General features: G+C 44.6%; 1 protein-coding gene across 5 annotated transcripts; it reads right to left on the bottom strand.

The window, feature by feature from the left end:
* Nucleotides 1–87: 87 nt before the first annotated feature.
* ankrd13c (ankyrin repeat domain 13C) lies at nucleotides 88–19,181 on the bottom strand. Of its 5 annotated transcripts, XM_027012045.3 has the most exons (14): nucleotides 19,066–19,181; nucleotides 18,430–18,819; nucleotides 17,188–17,229; nucleotides 14,024–14,128; nucleotides 8,319–8,404; nucleotides 7,766–7,811; nucleotides 6,844–6,910; nucleotides 5,477–5,621; nucleotides 5,264–5,395; nucleotides 4,933–5,094; nucleotides 2,865–2,944; nucleotides 2,475–2,573; nucleotides 2,146–2,246; nucleotides 88–2,010 (listed from the first exon to the last, which is right to left on the bottom strand). In XM_027012045.3, exons 2-14 carry the CDS (start codon nucleotides 18,809–18,811, stop codon nucleotides 1,880–1,882), a joined length of 1,578 nt encoding a protein of 525 aa, XP_026867846.1. In that variant the 5' UTR covers nucleotides 18,812–18,819; nucleotides 19,066–19,181; the 3' UTR covers nucleotides 88–1,879. The 5 variants fall into 5 exon arrangements, with proteins under 5 accessions (XP_026867846.1, XP_026867838.1, XP_081566010.1 ...); XM_027012037.3 differs by lacking the exon at nucleotides 19,066–19,181 and having other exon boundaries at nucleotides 18,430–19,059; XM_081709884.1 differs by lacking the exons at nucleotides 17,188–17,229; nucleotides 19,066–19,181 and having other exon boundaries at nucleotides 18,430–19,059.
* Between the last annotated feature and the right edge of the window lie 348 nt (nucleotides 19,182–19,529).

Raw genomic sequence — 19,529 nt, 5'->3', positions numbered from 1 at the left:
AGATTGTGTATAGACGAGAGAGTCCAGTTCATTGAAAAACGGGATTGCATGATATCTCGTGTCTTAAAAACAGCTATTCAAAAGTGATTTGGTACACAGACATTTTATTAAGTATAATCCTTTATGAAAAAGTGTGGCATACAAGGTTTTCATTGTACAACTAGTTTGTCCATGTTTTTCTGTCAAAACCAGGTTCAGAGTTCAAGGCGCAAACTAAAGTCTAGAGAAAAACAACAAAAAGACCTGAAGCTGGTAGAAAAGAAATGTCTACAAGAATTTGCCACACTAACCAGTAGTGAGGCTTGGAAGCATATTAAAACTTGTGGCCACTTGAAGGCCAAAATCCAGTGTACATTAAAAAAAGGAAACACACTGGTTATATAAATAAAATATTTCTATTCAGAACCATTCTAACGATGTTTGCTGGTGCAAATTTGACCATTCTTCTGTTTTCTTCTGCTGCACACAGCAAAAGCCTCAAGCCAAAATCTCCAGTTAAGGAAGTCACATATATATATATATCTTAGGGGCTAATTAAAAATGTACTCAAACATTTTTTTATACACTACTACCTTACCAAATGGCTGTCAGTATAGGTGTCAAAAATTCTAATCTCGAAAGTGTTATATCTACATCCATTGATAAAGATGGAAATAAACAATGCATTTGCATTCAATGGCTGAAGTCCAGCTAAGAGGTCTAAACAAAAACTATATAGATTGATCTGAAATCATACACGTTTAAGAAATGAATGCCTGCCACTGGGACGAACGCAACAGGAGGGGGTTCCGGAGTGTTCAGCCATCCACTAGCTGGGCGGCATGAGTGTAAACAGGTGTGTGCCCATTGGGGAACTGGGGTGGTCCCACGCAGTCAAGGGTGAAACAGAAGAAGAGATGACCAATCACAGGGCATCATACAAACCAAGGAAAAGAGGCGTAACAGAATAATTCCGTATAAAGCTTTGCGTAAAGATGGAGTGTTCCTCCACACCCTACTACGAAAGGACAGTTTTCCAGGCGCTTCCTGAAACACAAATGACCAAAAGAACTCCTATCCTAATAGAAGTATTTACATCTGTAGAAAGAACATACCGATTATATTTTGTGACAGTTTTCATACAACGCAAATCATATACAGGTAATTTTCTCCCCCACCATTGTACAGACACACATTTTCTTTTCCTTTATGTGAAGAGTACAATTTTGTAACGTTTTTTTTTTTTTTTTTTCTTTTTTCTTACAAAGATATATGAAAACAAGGCTTACATAAATACAGAACTTATAATGCCTGATTTCCTGCCATTCGGACTGGGAGGGTTTCCACCTTCAGGATATTGTGTTTCTGATGCATTATCACTGTGTACAGAGAGCTACACTGGAGTGTCTGCAGTTCTGAGAGGGTGGGAGGAAACCCAGAGTGCACTGGAACGGTGCCTGTTCATGCTCCTCACTACACCATTAGGGCAGCCGGCAGCTCTCATCCGCACACTGAGGTTCTGGGCGCGGTTTCACTCAGTGTTACTACACGACGGTTTGGCGCAATCCCTCTAGACCAATATCACAGTATTTTAGACAGGAAATTAATTCTGCCTGCATTTCTAAAGCCAAGTGTGACACTTTGATCCTCAGAGATGACGCTCATATCAGGGCTCACAAGTTGGATAGTTGTTGTTCCCCCCTGGAGAGTACATCGATCTGGCATGTTAGAGGAGAACACAGAAAGGACACAGAAACTCGGGGTGGAAGGAGACAGATAGGGAGAGAAAGGAGGGGTGGAAAACAGGCAATGTGTGTGTGTGAGAGAGAGAGAGAGAAGAGAGAGAGAGAGAGAGAGAGAGAGAGAGAGAGAGAGAGAGAGAGAGAGAGAGAGAGAGAGGTCAGAGGTCTGGGAAGCGACTGGGATCCTCTTTGTAGTCGTTGGGGATGGTAAAAATGGACTCCTCGAATTCGTCATAGCGGAACTCCTGAAAAGTCACGGTTGCCGTGATGGTGGGAAACACCGGGATGTCTGAAAAGTCCAGCAGAAAAGACCTTTCATTTGGGTTCCTTCACATGCAGGAATCAAACACGTCAAACCCCACACAAAAAAAAACTCATTAACTTAACCAAACATCGCGTGTAAGAGAATTTGGCCTCGTCTCACCTAATTTTACCGGGAAGCCTGGCGGTAGTTTCATCTGAACAAATTCTCGGAGTTTATTAAAGTGCTTGAAGGGGGCAATCACTTCCAAAACATTCAATAATCTGGGGAAAAAAGAAGATGAAATGTCTGCTGAATCTTTACTGACAAACACCACAAAAACCCCCTCCATGTCTAGACATGTGATTTATTTGGCTACATGTGGCCCAGGTTGGTGCCTTGCATCACCAACACTGAGAAAAACCGCTGGATAATTGTTGATTTGTGTACATATTTCATTTTGAAAGCTTCTTTCCAACACAGGTTTTTATTAAAAGAACAGAACCACTTACGACTCAATGCCCAGAGGGAAGTCTTGACTCATGGCTACAGTTGCTTTGAAATTTTTCTTGTTCTCTTTGCACACAAGCTCCCTTCCCAGGTGGGGGGCCCTGATTGACAGAAGAACACAGGGAACCATCAGTGGGAGAAAAAGATCTACTGAATCCAACTGGTCATTTGTGGCTGTTAAAAATAGCAATTCTCATTTCTGACATGAATAACGGGGCATGAGTGAAAACGCGGAGCATGGAGCCGATCTCAAGATTGTTTCAGAGGTCCCAACAGCGCCATCATTTGCATGAAACGGTAAATACCGATATAATGGCTTACTAAAACGCAAGACAGTGTAACGGCTATGGCTTCACTGACAGTTTAAAGACAGGACGCCGTATGGAACTCACTTCCCAGCCTCAGCTGTAATGTACTCTTCCCAGGAAATGGAGCTCGGAGCAGGAGCAGTCAAGGACTGTCGTCTGGCCGGCTACGGACAAAAGAGAAACAGTGAGAGGGAGAAAGGGAAAGAGAGGGTGTTTGTGTGAGAAAAAAAAATAATGACAGTAAATTATATGTTGATTGTAAAATGATTCAGCAGGTGTTTTGGTTTGCCAAAACTGTCAATGCTGCAGAAGTCACATGCTCAGTTTCCTGTCATCTTCATTAAAGAACCCTTAAAACCTAAAATAATTATAAACCATGTCACGTCAGTGAATTCCACCATGCCTTGATGACAAAAGACATTTTAAAATCAAGCCTAAAGCCTTTACATGGAGATAGAAACACTGAATGCTGAGCTAAAATACGTTTCAAAATTTGTAAAGGAGCAGTGCAAAATTTGAAAACAAATTTCATTCTTGATGATACATGATTAAATTGTTAAAACTGAAAATGAACCAAGGATATAATCAGTTTTCAAGAAGCCATTTGATCTCTCAGTTCATTCAAGTTTTTACATTCACTTTGAAAAGATTCGATGTCCAGGGAGGCATAAGACGGTATTATTTGGTGATGCTGAAATCAAGCTCATGTTAGCAAAGTGAGATGGAAATGTCCAAGTTAAAGTGGCAGCTAGTTGATCTTGGTTGGCTGTATTAAGTTCTGTGTTCCACTGCTTCTCCTGTGAGGTATCCAAATGTATTTGGGAAGCTCATCTAAAATTGGAAATGAACAGAGGTTGAACGGCTTTTTGGAAATGGATTATATGCTTACTTGAAGTTCTAAAATTCCATTGCACATCTTCAAACATGAACTAAATTTTCAACTTTTAGAATGCTCCTTCCTAAACCTTAAAATTTAAACTTTCAAAATTCAATTTCTAGGGGTACGATACAAATTCAGAATAGCAGCATTAAAATTAAAATCACATTTTTAAAAACAACGTGACTCCAGCTCAACTCGGAATAAACCCCTAAGCAGAGCAGGAAGAGGCGGAGCCCGAGACGAGCGGACAGGCAGGTCTTCTATTTTAATCTTCAGCAGGAGCTGTACAAGATCTCCAGGATCTCCAGCATCACCAGGGAGCTCGGAGCTCATCTCAGAGACCGCCCCCACGTCTCTGCCGCTCCAAGTTCCAAAAATAGGGGCCAGGCTACTCTAATACCCACTGCTGCTATTAACCCAGATTCCAGTGTTGTGGAACATTCAGCTCCCCCTACCCTTCTTAAACACGAAGAGCCAATCGCTTGAGGAAAAAAGACGACGATTATGTCACCGGTCCAAATAAACCGCCAGAAACGCACGCATGTACGTCCGATTACCACTCATTCTTACGGTTATCTCTGCAGGACAAACGGTCTGTTGTACACACCTGCGGCTGTCGTGCCAAGATACCAGCCTGCACTAACCGGACACCAACATTTGTTCCAAACTGTCCGAGTGCTTCAAAGCTGGCCAGTACTAAAAAAACATACACACTCAAAAGGCCCAAACAAAGATGGAAGGTGCATAACATTCACACAGTTAGGAGTTTCAACTACTGCACACCATTCAGCCCGTCATTAAAGTGACAGATGAACCCATAGTGTTCTAGCAGCCAGAATACAAGCCACAGGAACAAACTCAAAGGCAAAGGCAGCGTTACGCTTAGGACGATGTCAGGTGCAGATGAAAGCACCGCATGGGTTAAAGCCTCTCTCAGCTACCTGAGTTTCCCAGTCCTGAATGGGCAGCCATGTTTTCTAGCACTGCCTCATTGTCCACCTCCTCCCCGTCTCTTCACATTTCCAAGGAGCGCACAAATTCACTCATCTTCAAATTATTCAGTTACAGTCTGCAGAAGAGCTGGTCATTTTTTTTCATCCCCCTCCACTCTCACGCTGGCGCGTTCGTGAGGAACGGCTCGGGCATGCCAACTGGCCGGGATCCTTGGTGCAAAGGCAGCATAAGACAAGGAGGCGGAAATCGCGTGCGGTTTCCATGGCGCCGGCTCACACTGTGAAACCACGGCAACGGAATGGAGGAGTGCTGACTCACTTCGAAGTTCTGCTCGATGAGGCTCCCCCCTTTGCTAAGGCTCTCCATGATGGCCTTGTTCCTCAGAATGTCCTCCTCACTCAGGTGTTCCCTCCGCTTCCTGGATTCTAGGACCAGGCCGTTGACCAGGTAGAAATCGGCTAGGAAATTGCCAACACGCTCCTGCAGAGAAACAACATGAGGTGGGGTGCAGCGGTCAAATTCTCTCATACACTACAAATGCCTCAAATAACAAAACACCAAAAAAAAACAAAAAAACAAAATCAGGCCTGAAAAACAAGGTTTGTTTTTTTTTCCCCTCATCTGGTAAACGAGCCTGAGGAGGACTCACGGTTTTGTCTTCGCGGAAGAGCCACCCTGTCTGCGCTCGGGAAAAGGTGATGGACTTGGTAGAGAGGGTGGCTGAGTAGATGTCGCTGCTCATCAAGATGTCCACCTCTTCCTCTGTCTCCATCTCCGACTCCTAAAGAGCCGAGAGGCATAGGGGTCAGGACCACGGCGCCGGTATCCAGCGGAGGGCGGGACTGTGCCGTGCCGCACTCACCTCGTGGTGTATCCGCTGGTACACCTTCTGTTCATTGTCGAGCACCACGAAGGACTCGGAGGGGATGGCGTCGCCATTGAAGATGAAGCTCAGGTCCCCTCTCTGGCATTTCATATCCGTGAAGTCGATGAGGGTAGTGTCCAACCTGATACAGCGGGAGATGGCAAGAGACGGACAGACAGGCACAGATGGAGGCAGCAGGAGATTGAGACAGCAGGACATAAGAGAAGGTGATAAAACCTCCTAAACACAAAATGACAACAGCTTAGGAATAAGCTCGACCACAAAGCTACACGTGAGCAAAGACAATCCAAATGTTTTTTTAGCCTCCACCTCTGCCATCATGCAAAACAAAAGGGACACTAAGGGACTAAAGGCACACTTTGAATAATTACAAAGCTGGGGGAGAACAGCTTGTTCAGAATCTCCAATATAAAATCTAAATAAATTACCATAACATTCTTTTTGCTCTTTCTGCATTTCTGAAATGCTGCACATAAATACATTCCGGGGAGATTTGATACCATGCTGGTGGGGCCAGAAGTGGATCCGATATCCTAGAAGCCTGGAATATAGTTTATAGTGTCATATTATGCCCAGCATTCTCAGGGGTCCTCCGAGACACTCTGAAGTGGACAAAATGGCGCACAGGAAAAGCTGGTCAGTGTGTGCTCCCAAGGAAATCTTGAATCTTGATTGTTTTGCTAGATGCAGACAAGCAGGACTTGCAAAAGTGTTGCCAGTGAGCCAGATGGCAATGGAGAAAGGGGCTCTTTGACCGCAGGCTACTACTAAGCACCCTGAGGACGAGACAAATCCGGACAGGACCCATATAGAAAGCTCCGTCCCATCATGGCATTATTATCTGAAGAGAAGCAACAGGCCGAGTCATTTCTCAGCCCCGCCAATGCTGGGATTTCGCACTCCAATGGGCGCTGTTGTCGGTCGGGCTGCGCCAGGCCACAGACGGCTGAAGACTCGGGTGTACGTGTGCATGTGTTTACCGGGCTGCTGTTCTGACCAGTAGCTCCGGGTCCCATATTCACTAATGCTGATGAACGGCATCATTGAGGCTTACATGACATTAGACTGCCCTCGCCCGAGTGACTCATGAGCAGTGAAGCATGCGCTACAAAGAGGCTCAGACATAACACTGGCCTACTACTGAGACAGCTGCCTACTCCCATTAACTGTGGCGACCATAACAAGCCAAAAGAGGCTATTCCAATCGGTCCAAATCTAGAGGTTAGATAGCCTGAAGGAATTATACAACAGACAAAACAAAGTACATTTTTAAAATGCAAAGCAATGTGGTGAGAACAACAATTGCAAAGCGGAACACCATTCTTTTGCCAAACGGAACATACCTGATATTTATCCCCTGCTTGTAGATCTTGCAGGCATCAGAGGGCAAAATTCTAGACAGTAAAGGCACTGATGGGAGGAGAGATTAAGAACTCCTTTAGTCAAAGAGTGGACACTATTTCTCGCTTCAACAATACATGGAGTACAGAAAGTCTAGATTACTCAAGTTTCAGTACAAGAGTAAAAGGATTCATCAGAACTGAAAAAGAGCGAGTCACTGCACGAGGCAAAGTAAAAACAAATATATTAGGCCTTATTGCTTTGTCACTGGCTGACCACTAGAGGTTCTGCTAACCACTCCCTCTGAGCGAGGCCACTCCCACAGAGAGAGGTTCTGCTAACCACTCCCTCTGAGCGAGGCCACTCCCACAGAGAGAGGTTCTGCTAACCACTCCCTCTGAGCGAGGCCACTCCCACAGAGAGAGGTTCTGCTAACCACTCCCTCTGAGCGAGACCACTCCCACAGAGAGAGGTTCTGCTAACCACTTCCCCTGAGCGAGACCACTCCCACAGAGAGAGGTTCTGCTAACCACTTCCCCTGAGCGAGACCACTCCCACAGAGAGAGGTTCTGCTAACCACTCCCTCTGAGCGAGACCACTCCCACAGAGAGAGGTTCTGCTAACCACTTCCCCTGAGCGAGGCCACTCCCACAGAGAGAGGTTCTGCTAACCATTACCTCTGAGCGAGGCCACTGGCCAATAGAGTTGGCTCTCTGGTGCACCCTTTCTTTCCCACCAATCCCTCTGTCTAGTCTGTGCATCTGATGTAATCCCTCTCTGCGCCGCTGTGCTTTCATGAACTAATAACAGCTAGATGCTGTCCTGCCACTGTCCGCGCTTCACTATACCATAAAGCTACATACGGCCTGCTGAGATCCAGGGGCACTGTCTGAGATCCAGGAATCTACAAATAGAGGAACTTACCCCAGCTTTGAAAATCCCAGTGAAGCTCCAAATAGAAGTCCCCAAGCTGAAAAGAAGAACACGGACTCACTGTGATGTTTTTAAATGCTTTCATCTCCAATAGCACTTCACATCAGTCATCAGATGCTACCCGAGCAGTCTGCAGTCGGTCCTGCACACTAGTGCTCAGACCAGCCCAGGGAAGTTCAACATTACAGCAGGACTCGTTATGGGGTCCAGACACACACCAGGCATCAAGCATACTAAACACAGAGACTTATCCGTGCGTGCGTGTGTCTGTGACTGGGTGGGATAAAAAAAAAAAAAATTTAAAAAAAAAAGTGTGAGAGAGGAAACGGTATCAAAAAATAATAATGTATGCCAGCGTGTGTGCGCGCATCATGCAGATTCACAGACTGCCCAGAGGAACCTGCCGAGGCTTCATGCCTGCAGACAAGCAACCCTGAGCGCTTTCAGTTGGGCCAACATGCCGTGTACTGGAGGAACTAGCTGGCACACAGAGCCAGAGGTCTATGCAGCCCCAACAACTGGGGGTGGTGTGTGGTGTGGTTACCTCTTTAAGGGCTTTGAGCAGCCGCGGCCTCTTGTCCTCCACGCTCTCTCTGGACTGCTGCTTCAGCTTCCGTAGCAGTGCTGTGACTGTGGACACACAAAGGCACGCACTCGTGAGAAAAAGGCACAGGCTCACAAGGCAAAGGTGAGCACTCAAGTGAGAAAGGCACGTGCCCTGGTGAGACAGGACCCCAGCTCTCCATGCCAATCATGCCCCAGGGCCGGACATCACGCCACAGATGGCGAGTTTCACTGTCAGTGAGGACTGTAGTTCAAGAGAGGGTTCACACTTCTTGTGCTTTTCGCTTGACCTGAAACCAAAGCAGACCGTGAGCCACTGTTGCACTTTTCGATTGCTTAGGGCTTCCGTTGGTCCACTGAACCAAAAGACATGAGCAAATGCTCAGCCTAAGTGGCAAGTCAGACGGTTACAAAAATATATGGATCCAAGAGCAAACATTTTACTTCACGGGAAATTAGCTTGACCAGCCCAAGCCCTTTGCTTTATGGCTACAAGTGTATCAATGCCCACGCATTTGTCTGCAAGTCCGTACAGTGAGAACTTCAATCGATCCCCATGAACAGTCTGCCAATTACCAACGGAGCTCGTGCTGAAAGGAGCACATGGAGAATTAAAACTCATCAAGCAGAACAGGTGAAGTTTCTCAGTCTCGTCTCAATGTCACTGAATTTGAATCTCTCTCCACCAGTTAACGGATCCATCACCTGTCAGCAACAACATGAGGTAGATACAACAGCATTTGCAGTGGTTATTACTATAACCACTGCATCATAATAATTATATAAGCTTATTAAAGGCATTCAGAGGGGACACATTAGTAGGATATGGAGGAAGCTTGGGTCAGCCCTAACCAAACCCTAGACTTGCCCAGTCTAAGTCTCCTGACTGGTCACACGGACGCCGGCTTCATGAACTTTGGACTTGTCTTCTGTGACATCTTCTGAAGTGTCAACGTCATCACACTGAACCCTGCAAGGCTGCACTGCTGCAAGTGTTTAAAAAGTGCTGAGGGACTTTAGCTCGAATTGTATCCATGGTTAACAACTATGGCAAAATATGCTACCAGAAGCAAGACGTGCACAACTAGCACTGTTGCTGTTGTTTACGTTATTGTGCATTTAATAACCAGTGCGGAAACGCCGTGGCAGAGGGTTGGATTACCTGATCCCATCTTCTCGGGTTCTTGCTCTCCAGGTTAGAGCTATGCAGTTTATCTTAACACAAATTACAGAATATGTTAGTGCCATATTTAGTGAACGTTTTGCTACTGAAGTTCAGCAGTTAAAATTTAAAAGAGCTGTAATTCAACACACATCATCCCACATGTAAAATACGCTAAGTAAACTACAATAAAAAGATGTGATCAAAATCATTCCTCTTTTGTTCATGTAGTCACATGCATGTTCAAGCAATTCCAGCAGATAAAGTGCTGCAAGTCTGGACATTTCAACTGGGCATCTGAGTAAACTCACGACACTGGCGAGATACAGGGGCAGTGGCTGAGGTTGAAGCACTAGCCATGTTTAGCACCACAGGGCACAGCATAGGAGACCGGCACGAGGGAGACTTGCGGAGATGCTGACACAAAAATCCCTCTTTAAATAGACTGGCCGCAGCCAACGCGCCAGCAGACTAAGAAATTGTACCCTATGACTTGCGCGCAAGTCGGTAGACGTCAGCAAGAAGCTGCACTTGCGTCAGAACAAAGGCAATAACAGGCTCTGCTGGGAACTTGGAGAACGTAGGCTGCACACTTTGCCCCAGTGCTTCACACTTCAACAATATTACCTAATAGAATTTCAGCTCTTGTTACTTGCTGTGTGTTGCAATCAAAAGCATAGGCGGGGGAAAAAAAACCCCAATGTTTATACAGCAGATGAAAAAATTCTCTCTCTGCGATACTCTGCCTGGTGATTAGCCGCTCAAAGCCCTCAGTGCTCAGTGAGGTTGGGGTCGCCTCTTTCAAGCTTGTCGTTTTCAGAGGCGCCTGGAACATGCCGCCTCACAGATGCAAACGGCACCGCGGCCCTGTACGAATGACGCGGCCCGGGCTCGTGGGAGTGGCCTAACTCACAACAGCACGCCACCCGAAGAGGGGTCTCATCATCTTCACCGTCTCTCCGCAGGGAGCAACTGCCCCACCACCTGTCCATGCGTGTCCAGGAGTACGCTTTGTTTACACACCTGTTTCCTTACTTGTGTGTTCATGTGAAATGCAAATCTGTGTTTAGTTTAGCTAGAGTGTGCAAAGCTTTTGTAGAAAAGTATATAAATAGCATAAGGAAAAATGTAAGGTTGGAATCCGTCTGTAAAGGCATTACGAAAAGACAAAATGAGAAGACCAAAACCGGCAGCTTTCATTGTCTCACGCACACTCCGCCTCCAAACCAGCTTCCTACCAATGGCACGCACTCGGCTTCTGGCAGAGCAGACGTAAACATGACTCCAAGCGTTTGTGTCCCGACATGACTCGCAGCGCGACGTCCAGCGACTCTCGCCACAAAACCTCCAACCAAGGCATGCTAGAGAGACTGCTGCTAGTGCGCCGGGTTCAGAGCAACATGGCACCCCAGCAGATAAAGGACTTCCTCTGGCTCACATCCCATTACTGACTGGCCTTGTTAAAGCTTCGGCTGACAGCGGGTGGATATCGAGGCCGGGCAAAGCCTGCGGACCAGTGAGGAGCTCCATTTCTGGCTGGGCAGGCAAACGGCCTCCATCCAAAGGCAGCTTTCCGTCCCAGAGCGGAGCAACATGTGATGGATCTCTCTGCAAGTTAAGAAAAGCTCAGAAAACCACTAATTGCCTTTTGCTCAAAGGAGTACTTTTATTAAGCTTAAATCAGCAGTCTAGGAGTGACTGTTGGCTCAGCGCTTCACTCTCAGGGGTAAGTAAGATACACATGGGATTACACATCTTGCAGAGACTCCTTGTTACACAGAGACTAGTTACCATATAGGGTTTGTTTTTCTTATTGGAAACTTTTTCAGAACCACTCCACCATCTCCCTCAGCCGTTGCCCTGTCTCAAAAGCAACTGCCCTGCCCACAGAACTGACCATCTATCCAAATTAGGGTCCTAACTTTACTAGTTAATCAGACCGATGCATCTCTGACTATTGTACATTAATGGAGTGCACTCACAGAGGTCAATGATTTTTGTAAAGACAAAATAGCTCTTTACAAAAAAAAAAGAAAAGAAAAAAAAATTGCTCATTTTTATTAAAATGAGGCACTACCGCACTACTATGGTTTTTCTGTCGCATTGTGTCTGATCTACCTTAACAAACTAAATATTGACTTAATGAGTGAGTCGCATCATACATCGATGACCCATGATATGATGGTCATATGTTGCCATATCACCCACCCAAACGTTGGGCTGGAGATCACATCTGGAGTGTTCACATCCTCTAGCCTCGCTCCTCTAGTGTGCTGCCAGAGACGCCAACCACTTACTGGGTTGCAGCACTTAAAACTGGCGACTCAATATCACTTGGATTTTCAGTATTTATGGCGCAATGCTGCCATTGGATTACTGAGCAAGAAGATCACCCTGCAAATAAAACAAAAACCAAAAGTGCAGACGCAGCAGGCAAGCGTCCGTTTTCCTCCCGACAGCCCTGTGATCCAGGTAACTAGTAATCAGAAGGTTGCCAGTTCAAGCCCCATCACTGCCAAGTTCCCACTGTTGGGCACCTGAGCAAGATCCTTAACCCTCAATTACTCAACTTATACTCAGTCATAATTGTAAGTCGTTTTGGAAAAAAGCGTCTGCTAAATGCCATAAATGTAAGTGACAATCTTGTACTGCTACTGGCAGAATTTGAGAGGCTTCGTCTCTCTGAGTGCTGATGACATGGTCATATGTATGCACAGAAATATATTAAATTAAATATATTTAATTAATGTAATATATTAAATATATTATATTAAAAATTCTGACAATGCCCAGATAACACTTTACATTAGTGTTTCCATGTAGCAGGGGGTAGCCTGAACTTAAAATGATCAAGTTTCTTCAAAAATACAATATCATAAAACCCACACATCATCATATCATAATGGCTGATGTTATCGTCATCAATAACATTCTGTATTCCAGAGATTTCTGAGCAAACTGGAGATCAACAACCTAAACTATAATGCACCCATAGCCAACTGGGGCTCCTACCAGATTTTTATTGTGGAAAAAAAAGGCAGATATTAGCACTAGCAGGTGTGTATAAAAATAACCACAAATTAATCCACAAGTCAACAAACCCAAAAGAACTGTACCATCAGAGACATGGTTGCATTTTCCCAACATTTTACTGTAACACTAGAAAAACCAGGATGGGAATAGCAGAAAAGCAAAGAGAAGGAGAGATGATACGACATGAGGGAAGGAGAAAAACAACCAGAGGCAGAGCCCTTGAAAAACCTAAACTAGAGTGCAGGAAGGCAGGGTCAACAACACGTCGAACCCAGTCCGCCTCCACTGACCACGGCCTGAAAATCCCACAACCCTTCACCCCAACATACGTAACTATGACACAACCTTGGGCTTTACATGTGGGCGGGTGGAAGGAAACACCTGCCATCGAGCACGACATCAAAACGGGGTCTGATAGGGGCCGGGGGAGGGAAAGGTCAGGGACAGCTGAATGAGCTCGACTGCTTCTGGCTCGCAGGGCGCGTAGGAGGCTACGGAAAAGCATGTATTCCAACATTCACATTTACGCTTTCGCTTTGAGAAGCCCAGCCAAGGCTAATCTAAGAAAGGAATATTGACACTCTGAGATGACAAGTCCTCCTACTAGCTCTCAGGCATACATTTGCACCCTCACTGAATTACGGACAAAAGAAGCCAGTCATTCATGCACACACACAAGTCAGAACTGAAGGCGCCAACATGCGCACAGCTCCGAGCACTAAAGAAGCATGCTTGTGGTGAGGGGTGGCACTCAGTCTCGACACAATCTTGACTCAACTGTACCATGAAAAGCAGTGATTTCACACGGCATGCTGACATGAAAACAGATCTTGTCTGAACTTCTAAACCTGCCATCCAAATCACTGGTGAGAGGGGGAAAAAAAAAAAAAGTTTTTTGTGCTGTTACATGCGTTTGAAGCTCTTACTTCCCACTTTGAGTCACTAAATTAGAAAAAACAAAACTGCTAGTTAATGTTACAAATGTTACTGGCAGCTTCATTGAAAAACCAGGAAGTAAATATGAAAATAATTTCAAACCTTGTGCATAAAGGAAGCCTGTTCAAAGACTTCATATCCAGACTGTACACGGGATGTATATTTTCACTCCCTAAGAATGATGATAGCTGTTCACATTCTGCAGCTTAACCCTTTAATGTTGCAAACCACAGTGTACACGAAGCTGGGCTAAGATGCATGACCAAAGCGCTTACAGGCACACGCACGCATGCACACACCTTAATGAATTCCTTTTCATCTTATAACCAAGCGACGCTAAGTGGAATTCCCCTCCCCTCAAGCAATTAGCCAAAAGGGTACGACTTCTGAACACAGTGATAATTTGCAGTGTCAACCGAGTTAAGGTCAGCAACAGGTTCACTGGTTTAAAGCACTTAGGTGAAGTGCCCGTCTGACGAGCAGATTCCAAACAAAATGGATGACGCTTGAGAAAACGGCCCTCCAGCACCCATGGCGCGGTGAGGGCGACTTACTCATCTGTCGGTCTCCGTAGCTGATGGCCTCCGCCAAAGGACTCCATCCCTGAGCGTTTTTGACTTTCACTGGTGCATTGTGGGCCAGCAGGAGGTGGGCACATTCTGAAGCGCAAAAAGAGAAGAAATCTGCATTAGGAAACGACATACAAAAATAGAAACGGTGCTTCTTCGAAGGATTCAACTCTTCTGAACTGATCAGTATGAGTCCATTCATATTTAAACACTGAAATTGGGAAGAAATTTCAAAACCATCTTTTATTACACACGCCGAGCCCTAACCAACCCTTAAACTCTAAACCTCTGCATGCGTTGCTAGGGCTTCAGTGTCTTGTTCAGACCGCACACTTCCCTGTTTCAAACACAAAAAGAGGCCCAGGAAGCTTAATTTAACATCACACTGATGCCATAGGCACAAAGGAACAGCTCTAATTTTGTATTAAAGACTCCAACCCCCCAGGGAACAAATCCAACTTTGCAGCTTCAGAGAAGCTAACGAAGCCCTCGCCTGGTAGCCCAGTAACCAAACTAAAACCCAACACCTGTGATTTAAGGGGGGTAGGGGTGGAATGGATGGTTACGGCAATAACAATGCTTAATCCTCCCTCTGAAGCCATAGAAATAACATTTTCTTCTTCTTGCTTGTTCCTCTTTAAACTAGCCAATCACACACAAGAATATTTCCTTCCCTGTGAAAAAGTAGTGGCAAACTGGTGGTTCCTTTCCTACCCACTGTTCCATAAACCCCGTTTGTGAGGAAAATAAGTAAGTAAACACTAGCAGCCAAACAGGTGACCCTGATTCAGAAGAAAAGGACGAGGGGAGAGTGAAGAACAGGCAGCAATGAATAAGCAGTAAGGTAGCTATTAGTAAGGAATGATTCATAACCCACTGCAACTGATTGTGCAAAAATAATTATTTAACAAAAGGCACATCATTGCTCTAGTGGTGCTGAACAAGACATATTTTTTTACTCCCACCCAAGCCTCTGTCAGGCTATGCTTGGCCTATTTAAATCAACACATTAAACGTGGGGAAAACACCCTTTTAAACTTGAGCAAAAATTAATGGGATGACACAGGCTTGATTCATATATTTTCTCTCTCTTAGTAGAACACTGGAAACACATGTTACATTACAGACTTGCAAAGACTGGAGGAACTGATGTAGTTTGTGTAGAAGGAACTGCTGCATACCCTGATCAGCACATTTGTTTCTCTCATTCCTATGCACAATTGATGAGCAAAGTTAGCATGCTAAAAGGCAGAATTGTAACAGAACATATTGAAATGTATGCTCCCTTTCTGTTGTCTTACGTGTTGACTTATGTATACCATAATAAAAAACCTGCTTGGTAGATGTAGTGTGAAGTTGCCGAATGCTTCTTTAAAAAAAGTTGTTATTCAGTTTGTTTATTTTTCTTATCCTTTTGATATGTCGATATATATTTTTTGTCAGAAAATTAACCGCATTATTTAATGTTCATGTCAGAGCTTTCTGGGGAACTTTCCTAAAGAGTCCTCGGGTGACTACTTAGTTTCAGAAGGCCTACCAAATTTCCAAATCTTAACTCGAGGTTAAACAAAGCCAGTTACAATTCTAAGAAAATTAAACACCTGCTGCCTTCCCACTCAGAAAACCAGAATGCAAATACTTGCAGCATTTTGTGACCCTTTCTTAATGTAAATCCAGTTCTTGTTTTCTGTTTATATTACTGCTTAAGAATAACGCATTATCTTTGTAACAAGCTTACGAACGGGAATACTATCTGGGAACATCTGCAGCTGGTGACAGAGAGAAGAGGACTTATTTTCCCAGCGGTACCACAGATGTCAGTGTGCCCCAGTGAATTGAATGTGGGTGTAAACGTCAGAGCCTGCATTTGGAAAGGCCACTCTGGCCTACTGCAGCCAAAGTGCATTACCACACAGTGCATTACCACACAGTCACCACAGACAGTCAATCTTGCATGATGATGCAAGCACGTCCTTTCCCGGTCCCCCGCCCCCAGGCCTGGATTGTGTATTAATGACAGCGATGAGCAGATGTACTGTACTTAAAGAGCAGACTTTCATGGCAAACGGCTCGGCCTCTCCCCGTCAGGCCAGCCAGGCTTTCAGCCTGGGCTCCGCTTGGCTCACCCTTCATCAACTGAGTGAACACAAACAGGACGGCTGGACCGGTGCCTGGTCACCAGTGTCACGGTGGACCTCGCCATCCCGCTCACCCAGGAACCCTGACTGCATGTGCGTGTGGGACGCCGACAGGGCACTAGGCTCAGTGTTTCAGCCGCAAAGCTTGCTCCGCCACCTTTTTTCTGTGTGTGTGTTTCTCTCCCTCCCTCCCAAAAACAAATGACAACGGTGAATTATACTTTCACTATGGGTTCAACCAGAAGAGACATTGCTTATCCATATGATTTTAGACCAAAACATAAAACTGCTGAATATTAAAGTGTGCTCAGACGATTTAAGTAATGGACACATCAGACATGAAGGTGACTGAAAAGAAATTAAGGGATCATTTGTGGCTAAATATGTACCAGGGTTACTGTAATAATAAATATTTTATTGCAATCACTTAACCAAATCAATAATTTTAAAAGTTTTAACTGAATCATTAAAAGCTTGTAATATATTACTTCAATTAAAAGGATTGTATGCACTCATAAGCCACCTGTACATTATTTATTTAAAAGTCCTGTATTTATAATACACTCAGAGAACCATAAGCATTCACCGACTACACAAATACGCTATTTGTAGAGCTCGGGTGGGATCTGTATCTATATTTTGTAGTCAACCATAAAATATTTTCTGTTATGGTATATGATATCTGGGGGAAAATACAGACCCATGTAAATACATCTAAATGCATAGAAATGTGTTTAAACAGTTTGACTTCAGGTATCAGTTCAACACAATGTCATCACACAGCCTGGCTACAGTTCATTCAGGACTGGACATCTTTTTATGATAAACTCATTTCAGCCCATTGACAGTGGAACACTGGTCTATTTGCATTTAATTTAACTACTTAAAAGTAGAGAAAGCAAAGTATAAAAGCAACTGTCCCACATTCACGTGGAACTGTCAACTGTCCCCACTGTCCCAAGAGTAAAAGCAACTGTCCCACATTCACGTGGAACTCCAGTTCTGGCTTACCTTTATGTCCCATCATCACAGCCAGATGAAGAGGAGTGTTTCCTGAGGAAGAGAAGATGCATGAATGACCACTCTAGGCGACTGAACACCTTATCCCACTTACAACCGCCACAACAGTCACAGCGCATCAGACATGAACATGGCAAGAAAGGCTGTATTTCAGCAATGAACACTTCATCATATAATTAGACTGACAAATTTTGAGGATTGCAAGAACAGTATACACTAGGCCCAGAAGACAAGCCTTATTGCTTCCCGTGTCATATTAAACTTAGTATAGTACCATAGTAGCTAGGAAACTGCTGTTATATATTAAATTAATATAAGAATATAAGAGAATATTTCAAGACTACACTCTACGAGGCAGCTCAAAAAAGCCATGTACTTGTTGGCATGGCCTATATGGCCTAGTTTTACTGCCACTTCGGAATAAGCAAAATATCAACTGAGCAGAAACCAAAAAATGAACCTGTACCACCAGCGGGGCATGTTAATACATTTAATGAGCTTAGCTGACTATGGCAATTTATCAACTGAGGAACATTTTCATTTTTGTCATGTTATCCATAAAAATACACATTTTAAATGACTGACAGAGAAGTGGCTTCTTAATGGCACTGTAAACACTATCCGCTAAGGCAAGGTCTATGTTTGGTTCCCAACATGGGACACTCATAGGTGCTTATTAGGGAAAAACAATTCTATGACAAATTCATTTTCATATTCACAAAAATATTCAGTCTGTTTTGATGCAGCGCTGAAACCCCTTTTAGAAGGCCTACCACATTTCCAAATCTTAACTCGAAGTTAGAATTCTAACTGGCTTTGTTTAAGAAAATTAAACACCTGCTGCCTTCCCACTTAGAAAACCGGACTACAAATACTTGCATTTTGTGACCCTTGCTTAAGGTAAATCCAGTTCTTGTTTTGTTTATATTACTGCTTAAGAATAACGCATAAAGGTTACAAACGGAAATACTATCTGGGGAAAGAGGACTTATTTTCCCAGCAGTACCACAGATGTCAGTGTGCCCCAGTGAATTGAGTGCAGCGCTGAAACCCTTCGCTAGGTTACGTAGGCCAAAGTCAGTCATTAAGTGGTCAGCGGGCCAACTAGTTACGATCACACGGGCTTCTCCAAGTAAAACCAGAACTGCAGGTTAGGCAGGGAAGCGATGTCGCGGTTTGAATGTCCACCTTGGATAAAGTGCCGAAAGGAAAGCGACTTCGACGCCAACTTACCATGCACATCTTTCTGTGCAATGCTCTGGGTCCGGATAAGTGATGATAATCGTCGCACGTCCCCTTTGAACACACATTCGTGCACCGGGAAATCTTCGCCGGTTCGAATAATCGGGTTTTTGTTTTTATCATCCACGGCCTCCGAACTGGTGATACTATTAGTGTTGGCGTTGATTTGCGATTGCTGTTGCTGATTGTTGTGCTGGGACGTGGATTTGATTATCTTATGGTTGCTAAAGATCTTGGTGGCTCTGCCTTTGCTACTAGTCCTGGTTGACGAGGTGAACGTCCCGGTCGCAGCTTCCTCGTCTGGTTCTAGTAAATCCTCCTCCTTGCCCGGTTTGTGGTCCTTGCGGAGGGAGCGGATCTTTTCTCCTGTCATCTTTCAAACTAGCAGTAAAAAAAGAAAAGGATGCAGTTTGTCTTTGACCCTGGAAAAATGAGTGCAAGTCGTCGCTGCTAACAGCGCCAGTTGATGGTCGCACAACAATGACTCGCACCACATTAAAACTTCTAATCAATCAACTGTAACACTCGGCATCAGAAACGGATTTTCACAACATGCCGAAAATTAAACGAAAGACTACTTTCATGTTCCACCCGTGATAGTGTCATGCTAGCTAAAACGGTGCATACCGTCCAACGAGGAAGCCCCATCAGCCTCTTCCGCCTGTACTCTCGCGAGATTCCGTTTGGCGGTGGCGTTTTGCGTGAGGACATGGCTAAGCCCACTGGTTGTGTGAACTTGTTTACTATGTGTATTTCATTTAATTAATGCCTGTTGAATACCGGACTTTGTCTGAATATGAATTAAGAACGATCACAGATGTGGCTTCGGAAGTAAGCACATGTACCTAAGTATAGCGGTACAGAAATAAACAATTCAAATAGGACGCAGTATTGGTACTTTTACAAAATGTTCAGAAGGCATCAACTACTGCCACCCAGTGTGCCCTGCGGGAACTGGGAATCACAAGCTTTGTTTGGATAAAGCTCTTCCTGTTTTACTGTAGGTGTGGACTGGGTGTGGGCACCCAAGTGCACGGTACAGAGTGAACTAACCCACCCCAAATCAAACCTGTTTTCTCGTGCATTATTTG

The sequence above is a fragment of the Electrophorus electricus genome, chromosome 3, assembly GCF_041902795.1.
Source record: "Electrophorus electricus isolate QZ-2024a chromosome 3, ASM4190279v1, whole genome shotgun sequence".
In the NCBI taxonomy this organism is placed as follows: domain Eukaryota; kingdom Metazoa; phylum Chordata; class Actinopteri; order Gymnotiformes; family Gymnotidae; genus Electrophorus; species Electrophorus electricus.
The sequence above is the reverse complement of the archived record's forward strand: the minus strand, read 5'-3'. Positions and strand labels throughout refer to the sequence as shown.